This window comes from Perca flavescens, chromosome 2, assembly GCF_004354835.1.
Source record: "Perca flavescens isolate YP-PL-M2 chromosome 2, PFLA_1.0, whole genome shotgun sequence".
Lineage (NCBI taxonomy): Eukaryota > Metazoa > Chordata > Actinopteri > Perciformes > Percidae > Perca > Perca flavescens.
In genome coordinates, this window is record NC_041332.1 from 29,617,201 (window position 1) to 29,640,303 (window position 23,103).

A 23,103-nucleotide genomic window follows, 5' to 3' on the forward strand; every position below is an offset into this window, starting at 1 on the left:
TGTGTGATTTTTTAATCCAAACATTTTGACTTTATTTAGTCAGGAATATTTCATTTTGAAGATGGATACCTAAGATAAAAAAAAAAAAAATGTTTGGATCTAGTGGTGGCCGGGTTGGTTCAGTGGTAGAGCAGGCGCACATGTACTGAGAGGTTTATGCCAGGGTTCAAATCCGACCTGTGACTAATTTCCTGCATCTGTTTTCACCCACTCTCTCTCCCCCATTTCTCACCTAGCTGTCCTGTCAAAAACAAAAAGGCGGAAAAGCCCCAAAAAATAGGGCACTACCTGGAGAACCTAGTACATGTACATGAATGAACCCACGCAAACATGGGGAGAACATGCAAACTCCACACAGAAAGGCCTGGACCCACCTGGATTCGAACACAGAACCTTCTTGCTCTGAGGCCACAGTGCTAACCACTGGGCCACCATGCTGCCCCATCAATGATGATAGATGTTAAACGTAAAAGCAATGCAAAGATTACCTGATGGAGAAAACAGTTCATTGTGATTCTAATTGGAAGCACATACAGGTTAGTAGTGGTGCATGAAGAAGAGAGTAGGTTCTGGAGAAGGGATATAGTAAATGCTATGCGCCTGGTCTTTTTATGCATTACATGATATGTGCTGTAGAGCTAAAATGATTAGTCGAATAATCGATTAGTCGATTGAAAGAAGAAAATTTTGAAAACTGATTGTGTCACTAACCCTCACTGGTTCCAGCTTCCTTAATGTGATATGTGATTATCATCGTCTCTTCTCTGGTTTGTATTATTGAGAATTACAGTAATAATTACAGTCTTTGGACTGTTGAGACAAAGCAAGCTTTTTGTAGATATTGTGACGTTGTGTTGTGGGAAAATTGTGATGAGCATTTTTCAACATTTTACAACCTAAACAATAAAAAAATAAAAATCTAAAATAATAAAGATTAATGAAAACAAGTTAGTTGCAGCCTTGGCAACAGATAATGTACATACTATTTGCTCTACACTGTTTATGCATCACACACAACGCTGTATGTCTAATGGGGATACTTTTTTTTTTTTTTTTTTTTTTTAAGAGAGAACAAAACAAAAACTCAAGTGGTAAGACAAAAGCCTCCTCGGTATATTGGGTAGAAACCATTTCACACCATCTTCTGTATCATTAGTGGATGAGTGTGAACGTTCTGCTCCGGCTTCTTTCCCTCAATAGTGCGCTGGTGAAATGACATAGCACAAGATAAAATAGTAATGCTAATATCAATAGTTTGTCCATTACAGGTCAGCTAACTGTCCAGCGGAACAGTTACAAAGCTGTTCCTTTTCGATCTCGCAAGGTCGATCAATACGGGGGCATACTGTTTCAATTTTGCCGGCATTGATTTTCTCTATAACACTCCAACCCTAAAGCATTCATCTTTCTGAGGGAAGGAAGATTTGATTTACTGAAGAAAAATTGGAGTGCACATCACAAAGATTTTTTGCCGGGCGGGAGGGTGACATGCCAAAAGATGGATGTCCCTTGGCTGGGAAGCCTCTAGCCTAAGGGCGTCCATTAAGGCAGTGGTGCTGCAGAAAATGAGCTGCTTATATGAGGGAGGAGGAGCAGAGGGAGAGGAGTTGGTGTTCGAGGTGTGTGTGTGTGTGTGTGTGTGTGTGTGTAAGTTAGGATTGTTGGAATAAAAAGGATGCTGATGCATGGTTAAAAAGGAAAGCATAAGACAACATAGGAGAACAGCAAATGCCAGGGTGTACACCTAAACCTCTGCATCTTGAGTAATGTTTCCATTTGCCTCAAACAGAGTGTCTACATCGGTAGATTGTCAACAGCAGCTTTGCATAAAAAGTGTGCACGGCGCTTCTACGCCACACTTCAACCTTTTTTTCAGCTGCAGCCACCTTCCTTTTATTTCCCCCCGCTTCCTGCATCCAGAGTGAATTTCCATGGTACATTAGTCAGCCTATTAGAATGCAATAAAGAGAAGGTATGAGAAGGGAAAAAAAAAAAATAGAGGAGAGTAGCGCGAGTCCCCAGAGACGGTGAGTTGGCGTTCTCCATCATCTGCCCTGATCTCCCCTCTCTGTCCGTCGACTGTGTCTAGGTGTCATATACAGTGGTGTGAAAAAGTGTTTGCCCCCTTCCTCATTTCCTGTTCCTTTGCATGTGTGTCACACTTAAGTGTTTCGGAACATCAAACCAATTTAAACAAAAGTCAAGGACAACACAAGTAAACACAAAATGCAATTTGTAAATGAAGGTGTTTATTATTAAAGGAGAAAAAAAATCCAAACCATCATGGCCCTGTGTGAAAAAGTGATTGCCCCCCTTGTTAAAACATACTATAACTGTGGTTGTCCACACCTGAGTTCAATTTCTCTAGCCACACCCAGGCCTGATTATTGCCACACCTGTTCACAATCAAGGCATCACTTAAATAGGAGCTGCTTGACACAGTAAGGTCCACCAGAAGATCCTTAAAAGCTACACATCATGCCGAGACCCAAAGAAATTCAGGAACAATTGAGAAAGAAAGTAATTGAGATCTATCAGTCTGGAAAGGGTTATAAAGCCATTTCCAAAGCTTTGGGAATCCAGCGAACCACAGTGAGAGCCATTATCCACAACTGGCGAAGACATGGAACAGTGGTGAACCTTCCCAGGAGTGGGGAAAAAAAAATTACCCCAAGAGCGCAGCGACGACTCATCCAAGAGGTCACAAAGACCCCACAACAACGTCAAAAAGAACTGCAGGCCTCACTTGCCTCAGTTAAGGTCAGCGTTCATGCCTCCACCATCAGGAAAAGACTGGGCAAAAATGGCCTGCATGGCAGAGTTCCAAGGAGAAAACCACTGCTGAGCAAAAAGAACATCAAAGCTCTCCTCAATTTCTCCAGAACACATCTTGATGATCCCCAAGACTTTTGGGACAACATTCTGTGGACCCAATGAGACAAAAGTGGAACTCTTTGGAAGGTGTGTGTCCAAGTATATCTGGCGTAGAAGGAACACTGCATTTCAAAAAGAACATTATACCAACTGTAAAAATATGGTGGTGGCAGTGTGATGGTCTGGGGCTGTTTTGCTGCTTCAGGACCTGGAAGACTTGCCGTGATAAAAGGAACTATGAATTCTGCTGTCTACCAAGAGATCCTGAAGGAGAATGTCCGACCATCTGGTACTCAAGCTGAAACGAACTTGGGTTCTGCAGCAGGACAATGATCCTAAACACACCAGCAAGTCCACCACCGAATGGCTGAAGAAAAACAAAATGAAGACTTTGGAGTGGCCTAGCCAAAGTCCTGACCTGAATCCTATTGAGATGTTGTGGTATGACCTTAAAAAGGCCGTTCATGCTCGAAAACCCTCTAATGTAACTGAATTAGGACAATTCTGCAAAGATCTGCCAAAATTCCTGCCTCATTGCACGTTATTTGGTTGCAGTTGTTGCTGCTAAGGGTGGCCCAACCAGTTATTAGGTTTAGGGGCAATCACTTTTCACACAGGGCCATGATGGTTTGGATTTTTTTCTCCTTTAATGATAAACACCTTCATTTACAAATTGCATTTTGTGTTTACTTGTGTTGTCCTTGACTATTGTTTAAATTGGTTTGAAAAACACTTAAGTGTGACAAACATGCAAAGGAACAGGAAATGAGGAAGGGGGCAAACACTTTTTCACACCACTGTACATGAAAGATGATTCCTGACCCAAATAAACACTGCGGCAGTCTGGATGCTCAGTGGACCCAAGCTCAAAGAAAGGGGAGGAGGGGGGGGATTGGGGGGGGTGAGAGTGATGAGGAGTGAAAAATAATGACATCTGCCAGTTGTTACATTTGTGGCTATCTTGCTAGCTGTTCATTTACCTTTTTTCCCCCCTTTCTTAAAAAGACAGCAGACTGGCATGTTGTACACCTGAGTCTCAAGGCACTGGGACAGAAGCGTATGGATGAACAGGTAGTCGCCCTGTCTGTCTGGCTGTGGATCTGTCTATGTCTTGACACTAGATGACAGACCAGGGCACAAAAACGATAGGTACTACCTCTGTCTGGTGGAAGGAATCCTCCCTGGACGCCCGGGGAAACAACTGAAGGAGATAGTGAAACAAGAAAGAGCAAAGGACAAGGAGCGGGGAGAAAAGGAGAAAAGAAATTGTATGTCTCGACGAAGAGAAAGGAAGAGAGAGAGAGAGAACCGCAGACGAAGCAGGGGAATGGAAAAGGGAAAAATCACCTAACACCTTTTTTCTCCAGAGGCCGGGGCCGCTGTAAGCTGGATATTAAGACACAAATTGCATTCAGGCGGGTCACACTATGTCAGAAGATATTAGATGCCTGCCGTGAGGAAACAACAATTCCCATCAGCTTGTGAGAAAATAATATTTTCATTTTCAGACTCTTTATTGAATGGAAACTTTGGGGAATACGTTTTTATGGCGTGTGAGCAGGCAGGCTTGGATTTTACACCCGAGAAACAAAAGGTCGTAATCATAGCTGCGTATTGTCTTGGTGTTCCCGGATCTCATATTCAGAGCTGAAATAAAAAGGTTGCGGATTTCATTGTGTGTTTCCGTCCTTCCCCTCCCGTTAGTGTTAACATGCAGGGATGTTGCTGCACCACCGTTTTGTTGTCGTATTCGTGGAATTAGGTAACGAACATCCCTCATATCAGAACGCCTGGCCCTGCAGGTATGCAGGTGTGCTTGTGAGATTTTTTCCTTCTTCCTTTATTTGTTCTTTTTCTGGGTTTTGCAGCACCAGATGTTTCCCCTATGCCCGCATACCACGAGCTCTGGTGCGACCACCTGACCTTCACAGTAATTGACCAAAAATATTGATGTAATGGCACAGGACTGATTGTGATTTATTAAAAGAGCGCTGCACTCCAAGGCCCAGTGCCAATGGCTCCCTGCGCCCATCGGCAGCCATTAGGAAAACCATCAATAGCGCAGCGGCATAAAGGGCCAGTAATGGGAGACTTTTCTGGCCAGGGCTCGTAGAACACAATCTCCATAGTAAATAGCCTTGTGTAAGTACATATGGAGACTAATAGAAAGAAAGAGATGGAAGGAGACGCAAAGGGAGGAAGAGGGTGTCAAGGAAAGAAAGATATGACAAATAATACACCGCATCCGGATATAAGAGAAGAAAAAAAAAATAGAAAAGGGAAACAAAAGGCAGCCAGAGATAGATTCCTGATCCAATAGCAAACTAACCCTCGCCAGACGAGTCTCTGGAGAGTTGGTTCAGCCTAACAAGCGTGAGCCAGCGGCCGTCTCTCCAGCTCACCATTACACACTACCTGCACAAACAGCAATCATTAGGGAATCGCTGCATTGGATTCTGCTGCCTGTTTCGGCGAAACAAACACAGAGGATAGGGTTCTTCTGTGCTTAATGGGAGCGGAGCTGTTTAAATGGCTTTCATCTCTCCCTCTCTCAATGCATCATTCAACCCACAGCTGACATTTTCACCTTTGCAAATCTAATTTAATCAAAGCCATGAGTATTGGGGGATGAGAAGGATTATGATGAGATTAAAACCATTACAGTCGTTGGAATAATTTTCAAGGCTGTGAAAATGACATGCTATGAACACGGTTCATAAAAACAACCAAACAGGTGCATCCTCTGGATTAAAGGCTTTTTCTATACAATGCCCACTTATTGGCTGTGAAATATCCTGGCAACATAATTGTGATAACCTATAGAATCAAAAAGAGTATTTGTCTTGTTTATATTTACAAAACATTATAGACACAAACAACTGGAAATGGACAAAGAATGGATTAAACATGTACATAAAATGCTTTGTGTGTATGTGTGAAGCAGTGTGACAGAGTTGAGAAAACCTCAACAAAATTTCCCACCCCCTCCATTACCATAAATTGTAAAATATCAATAATGATCTTACTTGAAAATGAAATATGAATTTAAGAATGTAAAAAACGTCCAGAAAGAGCACGGTTCTTTCTTGTTGATGGACTTTTGTTTTACCTCATGGAAGAGCTTCCCCAGGCTCCATGTTTGTCAGTCAGGATGTTGACGATCTTCTGGATGAGCTGTGTGGCTGTCACATGGTCGCGGTACTTGGCTGCTCGGATCAGGTGGTCGCACATTTTCTCCTCATCTCGCTTCTCCGCTGCGTACTGAGCACAGTTAGACTGGGAAGGAAAGAGAAAAGATGCATTGTACATTCTGTAAGTAAAGGCATTACGAGTGTGTGCACGGCAAAGACATGCACAAATGTGTCAAGAAGAGACTGAATTACACAGCATATAATATTATAATTTGGGCTCGTAACTTGTGGAACATATATGGCAGGTCTATAGGAAGGTACCATACAGACACAGTGTTTCCACATATAGAAACTCTACTCGTACTCGGGAGTAGAACCAAATGAAAAGCATAGGGTCATTTCTGTCCTCGTGTCATGTTGATTAATAACAGTGGACACGTATTTACTAATGCCCTCCGGCACACCAAATCACACGATACCCACAATGCACAGGGAGGACATTTTTCTCTGTCAGAATTTGTTATCAGAATGGGCCTTTGAACTTTGCGGCGATGTGAAAAGTAAAACACCTTCTGAGACTAACAGCTATAATTCAAAACAGTGTTTTGATTTCCAATCTCGGTTTCAGAAACAATTTCAATTGCAAACCCATGTTACGCTCATGGCTTACTTTGAAAGTATTGTTTCAAAGAGATATTCTTATTGAAGGTGAGCATAAAAAAAGGGACAGGGGGGAAAAAATCATGTGCTATGTATAGTAAGGCTAGCCATACAGATCATCAGGCATGGGTGCTTTTCTATTTTCCTCTGCATGTTTTCCAACTAAGCAACTAAGGCAATTGGCTGCAGTATTAAGAAGAAAAGCTCATTCAATTATTAATGTTATATTACTCTACTTATTAAATTAACCTTAAACTAACCCATTGGTATTAACCCAGATGCATGGCTGAACAAATGCAACCTGCTTTCCCAAAGTTACCACTAAAGCGCTTTATAATGGGTCCTCCTCTTCAATTTGAACAAGAACATTTCATATCTGACAGAAAATCTATAGGTATAAATCAAATTAGAGGGGCTTTTCTGCAGGCTGCTGGGCCTTAATTATCAATCTATGTCTCTTTGTGTGGCATTAAAGTAGGCCTTGACCTTCCAGCAAGATGACCTGGGAAATAGCTAGTACAGAAAAAAAATTTGTTTCAAATTTTTAACCAGAGAATGCTGTGTGTGCCAGAGCGCGCGTGCGTGCGTGCGTGTGTGTGTGTGTGTGTGCTACATGCCCATTAATCTTGATCAGTGGCACTGAAGGTAGCAGGAATTGGGACAAGCTAAAAAGCTGGACCAAAGGAAGAGGCTAAGAAGATGGTGTTCAAAAAATGCTACAATTCTAGTTACGCTCAGCATCAAATTATTGCATATGACACTGTATATTATACTTTCAACAGAAAACAATGCTACTCTTGGACAACAGAGAAAGCCATCCCATTTATACATGATTATAGAAATAATCAATGTTGCCAAAACAAATGGTTATGTGGCTTGCCGTCCTTTGAACAGATGTAAGTAGCGTGCCTATAAAGTCCATTTCCATCTGCCCCTTTCCGAGACATGTAAAGTCTGCCGGACTAATCAACAGTGCTGGGTTCAAACTCATAACCATAAACAAACACTTCATCACCTGTGTGTCGAGCCTGCCCAAACACCCAAACCCTCCATGCTGTAATGGGATTTTCTCATATCCGAAGCCAAAGTCGACTACAGGAGAAAAGCCCAAATTCACAGACTCACCCCTAAAATAACAACCAAAAAAGTTGAACACATCAGTAGTGCCATTAAAACCTAACTTTGGGTTTGCTTGTAAGTGGAAAAGACAAGTCACTGTTAATTCCCGGGGTCATTCCGTTGATGTGAAGTCAGAGAATATGCCGGGGTATTATGAAGGACTTATTATGTTATGTTATTATGAAGGTTAAAGCGAATAACTAAATCTCCCAGTTGGCACCATCCTGAATTCACTTCCATCCAGGTCCGCTGACAGGATAGAGGGCAGAAACTAAAAAGGAGCATTTTGGGTATTTTCAAAACAAACTGTGCTTTCTTTCCTTTCAAGGAATGTTGAGGAAACATAAGTAAATTAAAAAGTATCTGTTCCCATTTCCAAATAGAAACATGCCTCTTTTGGAGCGACTGAAGCGGTCAGTGTGCATATTTTGACAAGAACACCGCCTTAAAAAGACATGCTCAGAGACAAGCACTTCCATTTACCATTGGAAGTTAAGAGTGGCGCTGAAGGAAAGGGACGGCAGAGTCTAAGCCTCCGTTAGCTTCCTACCCAGACAGCCACCAGGGCACAACTTGCTGGCAGCGAGACCGTTATGACTTGCGACACTGTAATCATGGGCAGCACCTTCCATTACATGGCCTGGCTGACAGGGTCGCCCGGCGTTAGTGCCTGGCTCTGCCGGAGGAGACAGCTTGGTGAAGACGAAATGATAATGGCTGGCATTAATCGAGTCAATTACACTGAGTCGTGTCTCCCACAATTCATCAACAGTTCAAATAAATAACTATGGATGTGTGTGCTGGAGTTTGGGGAGGAAATGGGCTGTTGGGCAAGTGGGGAGTGGAAAGAACAGTAATCATCTCGAAAATCACATAATGGCAGAAAATGGCAACACGCACATACAGACACAAAGCTTTGAAACGCGTGCATTTTAAAATCACATTACTGAACCTCTTCTTGAGCCAGAAAATGGAACGCAGGTCGGATTTTTGTTGCTCAAGATTGTTATCCCTGCCACTCGCTCATGTTTTCGCTGTGCTGATTGTACAAATAATAAGCTGGGGAAACGAGGAGATGAGTTTCACAGTGGTGGTGGTGTAACCGTGTCAGCCTTATCTAAATGCTGTAGTTGTTGTCAGATGATGCCTGGGCTCCCCTCCGCCTCTCCCTCGCTGGGTTGAGAGGGTTAACCAGTATAATAGGCTGGAGAGAGGAGGCTCATTACAAGATATCAGCCCTATGTTTATCAATTAGAGTGACAGAGAAAGGTCTGGTGGTGTTGCCGTGCCACAGTGAGCCTTCAACACGCCGGCTGACAAAACCAGGGTCTCAGTGTTCTGTTGGAGGACAGGAGGAAGAAACAAAAACCAGCAGAGATGTTATTAAAGCGCTTGATTTGCAATCTCTTGACACTGGTGGCACATCAGGGCTTACACACTCTCCAAGGCTGGGCTATCGCTCTGCGCGAATCTCCAATTTCTCACATCCGTCGACAAGTTGTCCCAGAGGGTTTCATTTACAAACGGGCAGAGAAACTGTCCAGAGGTAGGCGAGACATCAGGCTTGTCCTTGTCTGGTATCAAAGAATGCAAATGTACTACAAATAAATTCCTCCTGGAACACAATGGAGGTCTAGGGAGACAAGAGGATGAAATGAGAAAGGAGGATGGGGGGGGCGGGGGGTCGCTAAACAACAGTAGATGCTGAACCAGTCCACCAATTGGTTTCAAAGAGATTCTCTTGCACTTGATCTCTTGGCCTCGAGTTTTTTAAATTGCAACATAAAATGTCACCAGGGGAATTCAGACAATGGGCTCGGGATGAAACGAGTGAAAGGAAGAGGAGGCGGAGAAAAATGAGGGCTTAAAAGTACAATGGCGAACAAAAGTCACCAAATGACAATGCTTGACAGCCACTTCAATTCTGAAATGATGCCCCTGTCATGCCGCGCTCCCAAGTATTGATTTTTTTTTTCTTGGAGCACAGGAGGGGGAAAAAAATAATCTAATCCAGTGGAAACAGATCCCTGCTGCTGGCACCGGCCCATTGCTAGCGGCCATCAAGGTTAACGCAGGCGCAACACTTATCAAAGTATCTCCCCCCCCCCCCCCCTTCTGCTCCTCCCCTCACACTGTCTGCGGCTGATCTTTAATGAACTGGTCACCATGCTCAGCTGGCAGCCTCTTCATCTCATCTACCCAGAAACCTCTCGCCTCTGCAAACCGCGCCGTCCTCTCGCTACATCAGTCTGCGTTGCTGCCATCTTTTCACGATGACTCCGGCTCGGCTTCAAGGTCATGCCATGTGAAAAATCATACTGTCGTCCGGAGGTGAAAAATAGTCAAATGAAGAAAGGACGCGACCAGGTGAAAAATACATGTCCTCCGGATTGGTCGTCGCCTGAAAACGCGATTGTAGTGGCAGTGGGCTCGGGCTGGATTTGATAACAGATTTCTATCAACAATATGAACTTTAAGCAGCAAACAAACTTTTGCTAAATAAAAAGCCACAAAACACTGCCTCTGCTCTGCATAAGCTAGAAAATTGTTCTAACATGGAGACTTTTATACACAATCCTGAGCTCACTGCTCACAAGGTAAAAAAATAAATAAAGAAATAAACCGAGAACATTCACCTTCTGAATAAAGAGACTGTGTCAAAGGAAACTGTGGAGTAAAGTCATATTTCGGTGGGTTAGCTGGTCACACATAATGACGGGAGCTGCGGAGGAGGTACCTTGGGACTTCATTACAGCGAGACGGAGACTACTGTTCCCCGACCATCTTTTGTAACCCACTTCTCCCACTCTACCTGCTGGTGTCTTTAGTCAAACAGTCCATGTACAGTAACAACGAAAGCATCTGCCAAGAAAGGACAAAAAGCAATGCTGAAAGATGCCTCCTTGCGATACATTTTGACAATAAAAAGGTCACTATTGTGAATTAAGATATCTACTGCTGCGTTTTTGTCTCACCACAATATGAAATTTCACCTATATCCTGATGGTTGTGCCACAATGTATCACACATACAGACATGTTCCTGTTTTATTTCCCCTCATTCTCTTGACAGCAGTTTTGCTTATAATGAGGTGCCCAGGCATCCAGCCCTGCTGACATGCTGCATTACAGTTGCGACAACTACATGACGGCAAGCTACAGTTGGTGGCAGCTATCAGTCGGAGTGCTGTGAATGATGTGGTGTAAATAGCCTTTGGGACTTGCGGTTCTCTGGCCCTTACTGTGTGTGTTGCTTGAGTAACCTTTGATCAGCAGATTGCTTCTGTTTTAACAATAAAAGTAATTCTCTTAAACGGGTTTTCGTGGAATCTGTGAACTGATCTGCCTGCTGGTTATATTTAAATTAGGATTTATTGTAACAGCTTAAGTCAAGTCAGCTCTTACTCTTAACCTAAGCTATTACAAGACATCCTCTCTCTCTCTGATACTCAGCTCTGTGATGCACAAGCTCCCAGAGACCAGTGCTATGATAATGCAACATAATGAGCCTCAGCTCAATGTTAATGTCATTAACGTGGGGAAAAGCACCGGATCGTTTTACAAGCTCAGCAGAGGGGAAGACAATGACGCCAAGCGCTAATTAGCCGCTATCGTCTGGCTTTCACAGGATCTCTCAGACAGTCAATTCAATTACTCCATATAACAGCAGAAGATGAATCCGGGGGTATAAAAAAAAAGCAAGGGATGGGTAAGAAAGAATAGACTTGGGTCTTCCTCACTCTTCCCTATCTGGACCCTTTCATCTGCCCTTGTGCCCCTGAGCCCACCACATTTCATCCCTAATGAACAGCCCCATAAAAAAAAAGAGGGAATTCGATTTCTCTCTCCTCCTTTCTATCTCTTGGGCTCTCCTTCCTGCTCCTCTGGAAGATATCAGAGTCTATCATTTGTCGTGCTTGGCCGCGGCATCCGATCGGCAGATCTCCTTCACATTAAGGATCCTTTTAGATAGAGAACCCTAAAAGGTAATTGGATTTCCCCCCTAGTTATCTTCATCTGTTTCACCCTAAGCCCACTGTAATAACTTACTCTAAGGGCCAAAGATAACTCAATTCTGTCCCGCAGAGAGCCAGTGAGAGTGTGAGAGAGAAAGCATATGTTATGTCTCTGAGGCAAACCGCTATCAAAATCCTCTATCACTGCCTTCTAAAGGATATGAACTCTGACAAGGAGCAAACATAAATTTGTTTTTATGAATTGAATTATTATATTCTTTCTTCTGGTGCTTTGGTATTGCTTCTCCTAAACCAAAGCAAGTGCTCTTAAATGCAGAATAGTACAGTGAGGGAGGATACAGATTATTATAATTCTGGCAATTGATGCAGCATGACTAAGCAAACCTTCTCACTTCCAGTTTAACACAATGGCATCCACAAAGAGTCATTTTGGGAGGCCTATTTTAAGGTTTATTCTCACAAAAAACAATCACCAACCTTTAGTGTCACGGCAACACAATACAGGGGCTTTAAAAAAAAAAAAAACTAGGACATGGCTGAAAATTATTTCAAAACCCTCCAACCCCCGCCCTCAGGGGGGATGTTTCATTGGCCTGTTATTTTTATTGTGGCAGTGCAAAATGAATCCGTTGGCTCTAGCAGGCTCAGGCAGAGCTTGTATGGAGGCAAAAATCAATACAGCAATATCAGAGCAAGACTTATCAGGGCTTCACTTCTTCTCAGAGGTCACAGAGGAGCAACTGCATTTAAGTGGGGAATTCAATTGTGAAACTCCGTTTGGGACGAGCTACGTTGGGTATCTGATTAAGGGCGGCTCGAAGATTGCAAGGGTAGAGTAAGTTTCCAATGACAACACGAAAATGCAACTAAAAGAAAAGTTATAGCTTTCCATTTGTGGTGTTTTTACAGCCAACTGAGTGACAGTTCATGTAACTGATAACGCTGCTTCATTTGGAAATGTAACAAACCCTGACCCTATTACACTGCACACAGTATTGTACTAATATAGGCCCACAGTCTCTTACATTATATATACTACAAATGGATACAGGCTGGATAAGAAATGCTCAGAGTAGAACAACTAACCACTAAAATAACAAAACAGCAGATGCCTCACCCTTGGTCATTTGCACTCTCTTACCAAACATGCATCAAAGACTGTAGTCATGTCATGTTTTCATGCACGCTTGTTATAAGACAAATAACAGTATGCTTACTGAAGGCTTGTGCAAAAATAGGACTTTAATTCTGTCAGTTAAATAGCTTATTCTCATGTCCAACTCTTGTTAGACATAAAGTACACATATTCAGGTAATAAAGGTTTTGTTTTGAGTAACCTTTGTATGAAAGATTCAGCTAGAAGGAAATATGGTACTACACCCAAACAGGACTTACAACAACAACAACAAAAGCAAAACAATCAACTAGATTTGGAGACCTTGGGACAGGCAGGTTGTTATGTGCAATGCCAAACTACTACATGCCAGGTTAGGAATCAGGGACTAATGCCAGGGAGTTTGAAAAAAAAAAAAAAAAAAAAAAAAAAAGAGAGGCGTGTGGCCTGTGGCCACAGCAAGAGGCCGAGGCAGAGCAGACTGGCTGCCAAGTCCATCTGTCTGCCAGTCAGGCAACATACTCCGACCCATTTTTACTTGTGCTGCTCTTGTGTCAGATGAAGACAGCTGCCTAACCTGCTGGCATACTGTACGCACACTTTCGCAAAAGCACAAACACTTTACACCTTTTCATTGAGTAGGTATGCAGCAAAAATAAAAATAAATCTGCTACAGCAACCTAGAATTAAACCAGGCTCCTCCAGTCTATGTTGATATTGATACGGTCAGATAATACTGTGTGCAAATGACTGACACTTGGAGCACAGTGAGTAATAAGGGTTCACAAAAATAGGATGACAGTTACACAGAAAAGCAGCCTATCCAACAAAGAGCGCAAAACATAGCAATCACAGACAAAACTTTGATGTGCCCCGACCCCTCTGATTGACTTTCAACCCTCTTGAGGGATTTTACTTTACCCGAATGTCAGAGAGACCCTTCGTTGAACCTTAAAAAAGCATCATATTTTACTGCAAAGTGGGGGCTGAGGGCTGAGGCGGTGGGTTTACACACAGTCAGCCCTTCAGGCCAGCACCTCTCAGGTCTGTCTGCAGATTTTAGTGCTGGCAGGTTCCTGAGAAATGAGGGGAGGGAGGGATGGAAGAGAGGGGAGGATGCCATATTCCTGTCACTGGCAAAATACACCCCCAGCGGGAGTATAATGGACAGGATCTCAGCAGGACAGGAAATGATTTTGGTGAGATCTAGAAAGCAGAGGAGGGGGGTGGGGGAGTCTAGCAGAGTTGGACTGGGAAAGGGGCAACTAAGGGTGCCCATGGGTCAGGATAGAGTTTGCCTGGCAGCTACACGTGAATGGCAACATTTGTGCTGCGAACTGGTAGGAAGAGGAGGGGGAGAAGGTATGCTTCAGGGGGCACGACTGCAGTTAGACAGAGAGGCACAGGGATACATTAACACTACACAATGTTTGGTTAGTGATATGTGCCAAGCTTGATCTCCAGCCTCAAACAACTTCAGTGTGTGTGCAAGTCTGTGCGTTTTTGTGTACGCGCTCACGTTTAGCTTAGGGTTATGTTTGAAAAGCAAACATCTACCCTCTGGGTTTGCTGCGACAGATCTTAAAACTTGATGGACAAGTTTTGAGTAGTCATTGGATCAGCTCCTCTATGCTCTTACGGACTGTTACTCCTTCCTTGTTTTCATTAAATATATTCACGGACCAAGCATAGGAATATCAAACTATTAAACATTTCTATCAAAGCAGTCTGTTAGTGCGATGGGCCTAAAGCTACAAATGGACTTTTTTTGTCCGAGTTTAGCAAGCCTAAAGTTGCTGTGGATCTCACAGGAGGAAACATATTATGACAGTTTGTTCCTGGTTAGCATTTTTCCGTGGTACAGAAGAAAAAAAAAAAAAAAAAAAAAAAAAAAAGTCTGCACTGCAATACTTCATCTTATAATCTTCCCTCATTCTTCACATTCACATTCTTTTTTACATGCATGATAAGAAATTATGCCAATAGTCTTTTTGTTCTCATATGCGCGTGTCTGTGCATGAGTTGCCAGAGCTGTGCAGCATCTTACCTCAAACTCTGCATGCTTATGGATGTCTTCGGCCCTCTGTCGGCTAAGGATAAATTCAGCTTCATTAGCCACACGAACCAGGTGGTCCTTCATGGTGTGGCTCAGCAGCCTAGGGAGAGGGGAGATGGAGAATCTGATCACTGGAACACTACATAATGTAAATAATAATAATAATAATAATAATAATAATAATAATAATAATAATTATTATTATTATTATTATTACGTATATGTATGTCAATTTACTTCCATCATAGAGGGGAAAATATCAGACAGATGCTTAGCAATCATAAATCATAAAATCTTGAGCTTCAGAGTATTTAAAACATCTGTTTAACACTGTGATATGGTAACTTAGAGATGGAACAGCCATGTAATATCCATAACATGCTGAAAAAGAACCGTGCAAAATAAGCAGAAAATCTAATTTGGAAACAAAACAAAACCAGATAGATCCTCTAACTGGGGCGCAGGTGCTAATTGACTTGTTAAGGATATGCATCTGACAAGAGGGAGGATCTCTGCCCATGTTGCTACATATGTAGCCTACCTCCCTCTTCTTATCAGTGTTAATGAAACATGCATGTTGTGCGTGCGGGTGTGTGCGTGTGTGCGTGTGTGCGTGCGTGCGTGCGTGCGTGCAGGTCAAAGAAACCTCTCGACAACCCTAAAGGTTAGGACTGTGCAAAGTGGAACAATAACAGACCAGGGGCCAGAGAGGAGGGCTGGGGAGGGCTGGGACTGACTGTGGGGTGGGGGTTTAGGGGCCAGTGGATGGCTGTAACCTAAGCTTGCTGTTTCAGCACAGGGCAGCAGGGGAGCGGAGGTGCTGGGGCCTCTGCAGCCTCTATGGTCCCGTCGAGGCCCCGCTATCAATAACCCAGCCGCTGCCCTTCTTTATGGTGCTCTGTGCTTAAGACTGTACATATGGACAAAACAGACTTCTCTTGAGACGAAATAGTAAAATATTTAGTAATAAGCAATATAATAAAGAGTTCCTGCAGGGTTCGCCTAGTTAAATTCAATACTTTTGAAGAGCCTTTTAACTACCAAATAGAACACCATTTAATACCTCTTTGACAGTCATACTGGCAAAAGTATGAGTGTCCCAGTAGGATAGAAAAGGCCTAGAATTATTTATTATTACATTATTTTTTATTCAGTACTTTTTTTTTTTAATGATATAATTAATTGAACTAATGTGACTGACTTGGATCCAGATACACGGCGAAATAGACCGATTAACAAATCCAAAAAAATGCTCATTTAAAAGTTTTTCACTTGCCCATATGAGACTATGAGATTCCTAGCTAGTGTAGCCAGCAGTAGGGACAAAAAAATAAAGTCGGACCACTTGTGACTTTTAAGGGTGTAACGTCTCCCAACGGCCCGCAAGCGCATACAGAAACCTTTTAGAAGTAGCGTTGCTGCCTATGGCAAGAAAAATATTTAAGACCATGTTAATGAAATGTAAGACTTTTTAACACCTTCTAAGGCCTTTTATGAGGAACTAGTATTCCATGCATTGTAAGACCTTTCAAGACCTGCAAACACCCCGTTTCATCAAACTGCTATCACTCTGGGCAGACCTTTCTACAGACTGTCAAATAAATTACATTAATAAATTACACAAAACCTACTCGGGGTGGACTTTAATCAAATAAATGAAATAATGACAGTTAGGACTGGTGGGGAATGCGATGTTCAACTAATCATGTTGTTTGTTGAAATGGCTGTTTGAGCCAGACCAGACATACATTTGCATACAGAGGTTTGCAGATTCACTAGTAACCCTGACTTGAGTTATGGCTGTATAAGATCAGCCTCTTAAGTGAATCACAAATACTGTCCTCCACAAAGAACTCATGCGACGACAGTACATTGCCAGTCTCATTAGCATTACTGTGGATTAGCCTCTGCCAATTTTAAAAGCCGAGGATCAATAATGGAAAGTACGGCTCTCTAAATCTGCAATTGATGACTTCCAAGACTAAGAGGAACTGATGTGGAAATCAGAGTCTTATTATTAGGGAGGGATGGAGAGGCTCAAATGTCGGGATAATTAAAAAAAAAAAAAAAAGACAAAAAAAACCCAAAAGACCGCGGCACACAGCAGAGATGATTACAGGCTGATAACGGCTCAACCAGAAAGGCATAAACTGACAGGGAGGGAGAGCAGGAAATCAAGAGTGATTTACCAACTGTCACAGAGGAACCCACGATCAGGGCCTGTCACCTTTTAACCAAACTCCCTCCTTTTCCCAAATCCCTGTGTGATGAGCACGTATTGTATGGAGCCTTGAACTCAGGGATCTTCCATCCTCACTCTACCAAGCTCCTCTAACACCCCCGCCCCGCCCCCCCCATCATTGATTGTTGTCCAGAATCTAGAACAGCCACCCCATCACAAGGGCCTTAGCGGCTGTGATGTGATCCAGGAATGGTGAAATTGGAAAGCGGCTGGTGGGTAGAGGTTGGAAAGATAATGAAGAAGTGCTGCTGCAAGGAGAGAGGAAAGCACTTAGCATGTCACAGGTACCTACCTGCCTTCGTTGACCAACTCGATAAAGGCGAGACCTGCATTCTTCTGAATGGAGTTCTGCCATTCCTGCAAGAGAACACACACAATATCAATAAACACACTGACAGGACTTCACCAAGTTATATAAAAGGTTTTTATTTTTACACATGGTACAGTGAATCTCTTATTACATAGAATTATAGTTTGGTTAATAAATCTTCCACATTTGGATGCAGGTGATTATACAGTATTAAGGCAGTGCTAATACATTCCTTCCGAAAGCTAAAAAATAAAAACGTTTAAAGATGTAACAGTCCAATAATTTCTCCAGAGTTTGAGTAAAATGATCACTAACGATTATTTTATACGATATATTGACAAATAGTCCAAAACCTAAAGAGATTCAGTGTGCAATGATCTAAAACAGAGAAAAGCAGGGAATTTTTTTAATTTACCAAGGGAATGTTTGGCATTTTTGCTTGAATAATAACTTAAACCAGGGGTCTTCAAAGTTTTTTAATCCAAAGGACCACTTATTATTATTATTATTATTATTATTATTATTATTATTATTATAATAATAATTTATATAGCGCTTTTCACGAACTCAAAGTCGCTTTACATGGCAGTAAAGACAAACAAAACCAAATCAGAGCAGGGACCCCCTACTACATATTTTATAAAATTAAATTGCCCATTAAACTGGGCCTACAATAAAAGCCTAAAGCCTTTATACATACATTTTAGTGCATAGAAAACTAAGCTATAAAAATCATTGTTGGTATGATTTTTTTAAATCATGTTTTAATGTTAAACATGTGGCACAGTGAATCCTTAGGATTAACTATCTGTGGATGGCCATCTTATGGACTACCTTACCCATAGGCCAGTAAGCCTATCATCAATGTCTTTTTTCACATATGGGCTGTTTTATATTTGCAAATAATATGTTGGATTCATGTTAAGACATTTACATTTTTGAAAAAACTAAAGTTGCAACAGAACTCCCTTCATTCAATTTGCCAGATGATGGTCTAGTACCGAAAACGTTGCCTGCAAGGAAATTTATTCTTTGCAAGTCAGGCAGTGTGCAGGAGTTTCTTTACAACTTTTGACCTACTTAACCCTCTCGAACGCACCTGTCACACGTTATAGCTGTGCAAAGTATTTTTCTGTACTGAAAAAACTTTTTCAAAAATGAAAAAGAATTTGGTGCCCCGCCCACCCCCTGCAGTAACTCTGAGAACCCCCTAAGGGCCCCGGACCCCATGTTAAAGATCTTTGACTTAAACGATTAATCTATTTTCAAAATAGTTGCAGATTACTTTGCAGTCGATAGACTCATCAATTAATTGACTATTTTTTTCCCAGCTCAAGTAAAATCCTTTTTGAAATCTCAACTCTTAATAACTGGACCCCGTAGAAAACTATTCATGGGAACATCCTGGTGACTCCGTGGTTTACACTCGGTCTATAAGGTTTCCTGGCACTGCAGAAACATCATCCAAAAAAGGCACACTGACTGCTTTGGTCAGCTAAGGCTACATAATCAGCTGGCAAACTAGTGCTGTGTTGAGAGTGCATTTATCACAAGTCAATACACAAATTTCCTCCTCTTTGACTAACGTTATGGTTGAAGGTGTCAGTCTAAACAATCCAACCATAGCCGTGTGCAACTTTAAATCCTCAATTTTGAAAGGACAACGAGAGAAGGGAAACTCAGCGGTCACCGTCTCTCATGTTCTGTTCAATATTTCAACACCTTCAACACAACCGTCAAAAGAATAATAAAGCAACAAGGTCATGGGGCCTGTCTGAACCTCACAGCGCTCTCCCCCCCTTCCTCTCGGGGGAGATGGAGAAATATGCGCGAAAAACCTCAGGTTAGAGACCCAAACTACCAAACTAGTCTTTAAAAAAATCATTAATCACAGCTTGAAGTCGCCATACATTCCACACTAGTCAGCTTTTATTAAAATGTGTCATTCGTTGATAACACAACATACATTACACGTAACATACATTTTTTTCCACTCTTAAGGAAATTCTCCTTTCAACAAAGTGCCCAAAACAACACATTTTAATTGAGTTAACCATTTGATTGAGTTGCAAAACAACTACGAAGTGAAAGCCACGCAGTACGTGTGTGTGTGTGTGTGTGTGTGTGTGTGTGTGTGTGTGTGTGTGTGTGTGTGTGTGTGTGTGTGTGTGTGTGTGTGTGTGTGTGTGTGTGTGTGTATGTATGTATGTATGGAAGCATAAACGTTTTAAACTCTGCTGTCATCATCTCTTGAGCTGATAGAGGAAACCGTGTGTTTATGTAGCGACTGGCCTTTCAGTAAACCTAGAGAGCCCACAGGGACGAGGATATCAGCGCTACGAGGAGGAAGGAAAGATCAAATTTACACAAAGTTCTAATACACATCCAAACCTATTTGTACATATGTGATGATTTCCCAAAACCACACATTTGTTCCCCTTTCGGTACAACTAATGTAAATCAAAACCAATCATGCACCAAGCCAAGAGGAACCCTTCTTCTGAAATGCCTGCGCACCATCACTCTGTAACCAACATCACTGTCACACAGACACCAAGCGAACACTTAACCTCAATTCAAAACTGCTTTTTGTCCTAAAAGACCATATTGGCATTGACCGTGTTTACAATACATTCCAAATAAAGAGGGCACAGAGGGAATACAAGTCTGGGCTTGGGAGTGGAAACAGGGTTTTGGAGTCGAGTACTGGCAGAGGGTTTTGCGGCTGAAGCTTGCTTTAGAAGAAGTGTTTAAGCGCAGCCTTGGGGCCTTCTAGTTGAAGCATAGACTGCAGTTGAAGGACATTAACCATGAGTGTTAGCCTGTGGCTGTGGGGATATTCCATACCGGGCCAGACTGCACTTTCAAATAAACACCACAGGAAGTGGGGCCGTAAATAGAGTCGTCCTCTCTGGAGAACCAGAAAACCAGTGACATTAAATCTTGTTTATGTGATTTCTTTAAAATACATTGGGACTTTGATGCAGGAGTCGGGAGAATTTAAAGCACAACTAAAAGCTTCTTCGGCAGAAATAAAATGATTGTCGCAAAACTGCAGCTCGATGAGGCTTCGGTTCTAAAATGAGGTTTGACAAACGACGTAGAGGCCATTGGCATTTCGTGGACACAGACAATAGGTGATAGCAAGACTAATGGTGTCATTATGGGCTAAGAGATGGCTTCTCTAGTTGAATTAAAAAAGCAATGACCCCGATCTGAGGGACATCTCTCGGTGACAAAAAGGAAACAGACAGGTCAGTGATAGAATATTGGATTTTGGCTGCCCTGGTCAGCGGTGTCACAGCTTTTATGACCGCTATAGGGGCCATGACCACAGCGCTCCCGATGAGAGGATACAAGCAGCCATTTGTGACCTCTCACCTTTAACCTGACCTAACAGATGATAGGACGGAGAGAGGGCTGTCCCTTGATCCCGATTGGAAATTCTGCTGATGTTTAATATAGGTAAAACACACTACGTTTTGTTAACCTTTTTTGTTGCGTGTGAGGGCGTGTATGAATGAACATTTGGAAATGCCCATCTCAATCTGAAGCCAATAAGACAGCTCTGTTTGGTCTGTGTTCCACGATGACGGCATTGAGTCTAAACACACATGCCACGCACTTCCGTCATTACAGCTGATTATCCATAATCAACATCTAAATATACCACTACCACTAGTGAGAAAACACAGGCCTCCTGAGCAAAATTGCCTTTCAAACATCAGGCTCGCCACAACACAAGGAAAACATTTTCCAACACTGAAGAAAGCAATGTCTCGGCTCTCCCGAAATAATAAATAAGTCGGTTGTGCTTTTCGGTGGCATCACTCATAATCACAAGTATTTGTTGATTTGAAAGGCTATGGGGATACAACTTAAGATGGGACGACAAAAGCATAAATCCTCATGTCAAATGTGGCAGTGCAGCAGAGGCAAAAATGAAATAGGCTGAGAGCTACTGATTATTCACATCCAAAAAAGTATAGCAGTATAGGAGTTTGATTACAGGGTGAAACAGAAAAAGACAAAGCAGATGGAAACAAAATGCACCTTTTGAACAATAAATGTCATTCAATTCATTAACTGCTATAAAGTTCAAGTTCCTCAGGCCAGTGACATATCAATAAAAGGTGGTGGCATTTTAAACAAACAAAATAAGAACCGACAAGGAAACCCAAATGCTTCTGAACAGCCATCTCATACCAACAAAGACCAAATAAAACAGCCCACGTGTGCAGATGAGTAAGACAAAGACAAAAACAGAAATTTACTTTTACCATAAACTATCAAATAGGTTATTCATCATTGTCCTTTCGACTGATTAATGCAGAAGTTGAGTAGTTTGTTGTTTGGTCATGCTGCGGTGTCTGAAAAACATGAGTCTGTGTTAGAATAACTCTACTGTACTCTAACTCACACATGTGCGAGTTCAGATGGTATCTGCTTAAAGAAAAACAGACACTTATATTGGTGTTTGCGCGATCAAATTCACAACTGAGGGAATATTTACTGATGTCCAAATATTTATACTGCAGGGTCTCCGAGAGCTTCATGGACTTACACGTTCATGGCTACAGTAACATAAAGAGTGAACAAACATGACCTAAACCCCCACATACACCAAACGGACGAAGCAGAAACATGTTACAACACTTGACCTGTGCATGAAAAGTATGTTTAAGTGGAACACATAAATGTATACAGTACATTTAATAAGCCAGCATTGCGTCATAAGAAACTGACCCATTTTTAAAGAAATACTTTAGCAATCTAATCTTGGCACAAATGCGGTATGTGGTTCCTTCAGTTTAATGTCAGTGGGTTTTAATGATGTAGGAGAATAAGAATACTTAAACACTGTGCAGCTGCTGCACTTCCAAGTGGAACAGATGTTCATGTTTCATTTAAGTTCTTAAATGACCAATGATATCATCACCTCAAACGACAACCTCATTTTCATGACCATTTTTCTTTTATTTGTTTAAACTGTATGTCTACACTTTTCTCTACACAATAGAGTATTTTGCATAACTTTGCAGCACAACGAAATACACAAACAACTTTAAGCCGCAGTACGGACTGGTTTCTAATAAGGCTGATTCAAAATGAGTTGCCCAATACCTTTTCAGTTCCATAGAAGTTGCTCTATTGGTGAGAACAGGATCAATCTTTTTCTGTGTTCTCGTCTTAGCGTTTAGTTGATGAGGAAACGTAGAATCATTTCCAGCCATCTCATTTGGAGATGCATAATAATTAGAAATGTGAACTTGCTAAATGAATGATTTTAATGTGCAGTGATTAGGACATATTGGTGGATGTATAGTTTAGGCTTATAAGTCAATGGCATCAAAACATTTTATGTAGGTTCATCCATCTGTCGGTAATCTATAACCGCTTATCCTTTACAAGGTTACTCTTAAAGTAGCCCAACTTTTGCCAGATGTTTCAATGATGGTATGAATTCAACACAACAATGTAAACGCAGAGTAACAAGAATAGCATATAAAATATGTCCTCGGCTGACTAAGGCTTTCAATGCTACAAATCTGGACAGGACCAAACCTCACTTAACAATGCCAACTGATTGTCATCAAAATACCCAAAGATACTGAATATAA

General features: G+C 41.9%; 1 protein-coding gene across 1 annotated transcript in view; it reads right to left on the bottom strand.

The window, feature by feature from the left end:
* The window catches only part of lrba (LPS-responsive vesicle trafficking, beach and anchor containing), a 194,805-nt gene that overhangs the window by 94,345 nt on the left and 77,357 nt on the right, over window positions 1-23,103 (bottom strand). Inside the window, exons 35-37 of the mRNA XM_028592089.1 lie at window positions 17,465-17,529; window positions 14,922-15,030; window positions 5,984-6,150 (exon numbers count right to left, since the gene is read on the bottom strand). Of these exons, the coding sequence (XP_028447890.1) occupies window positions 5,984-6,150; window positions 14,922-15,030; window positions 17,465-17,529 (341 nt within the window). The remainder of the gene's footprint in view (window positions 1-5,983; window positions 6,151-14,921; window positions 15,031-17,464; window positions 17,530-23,103) is intronic.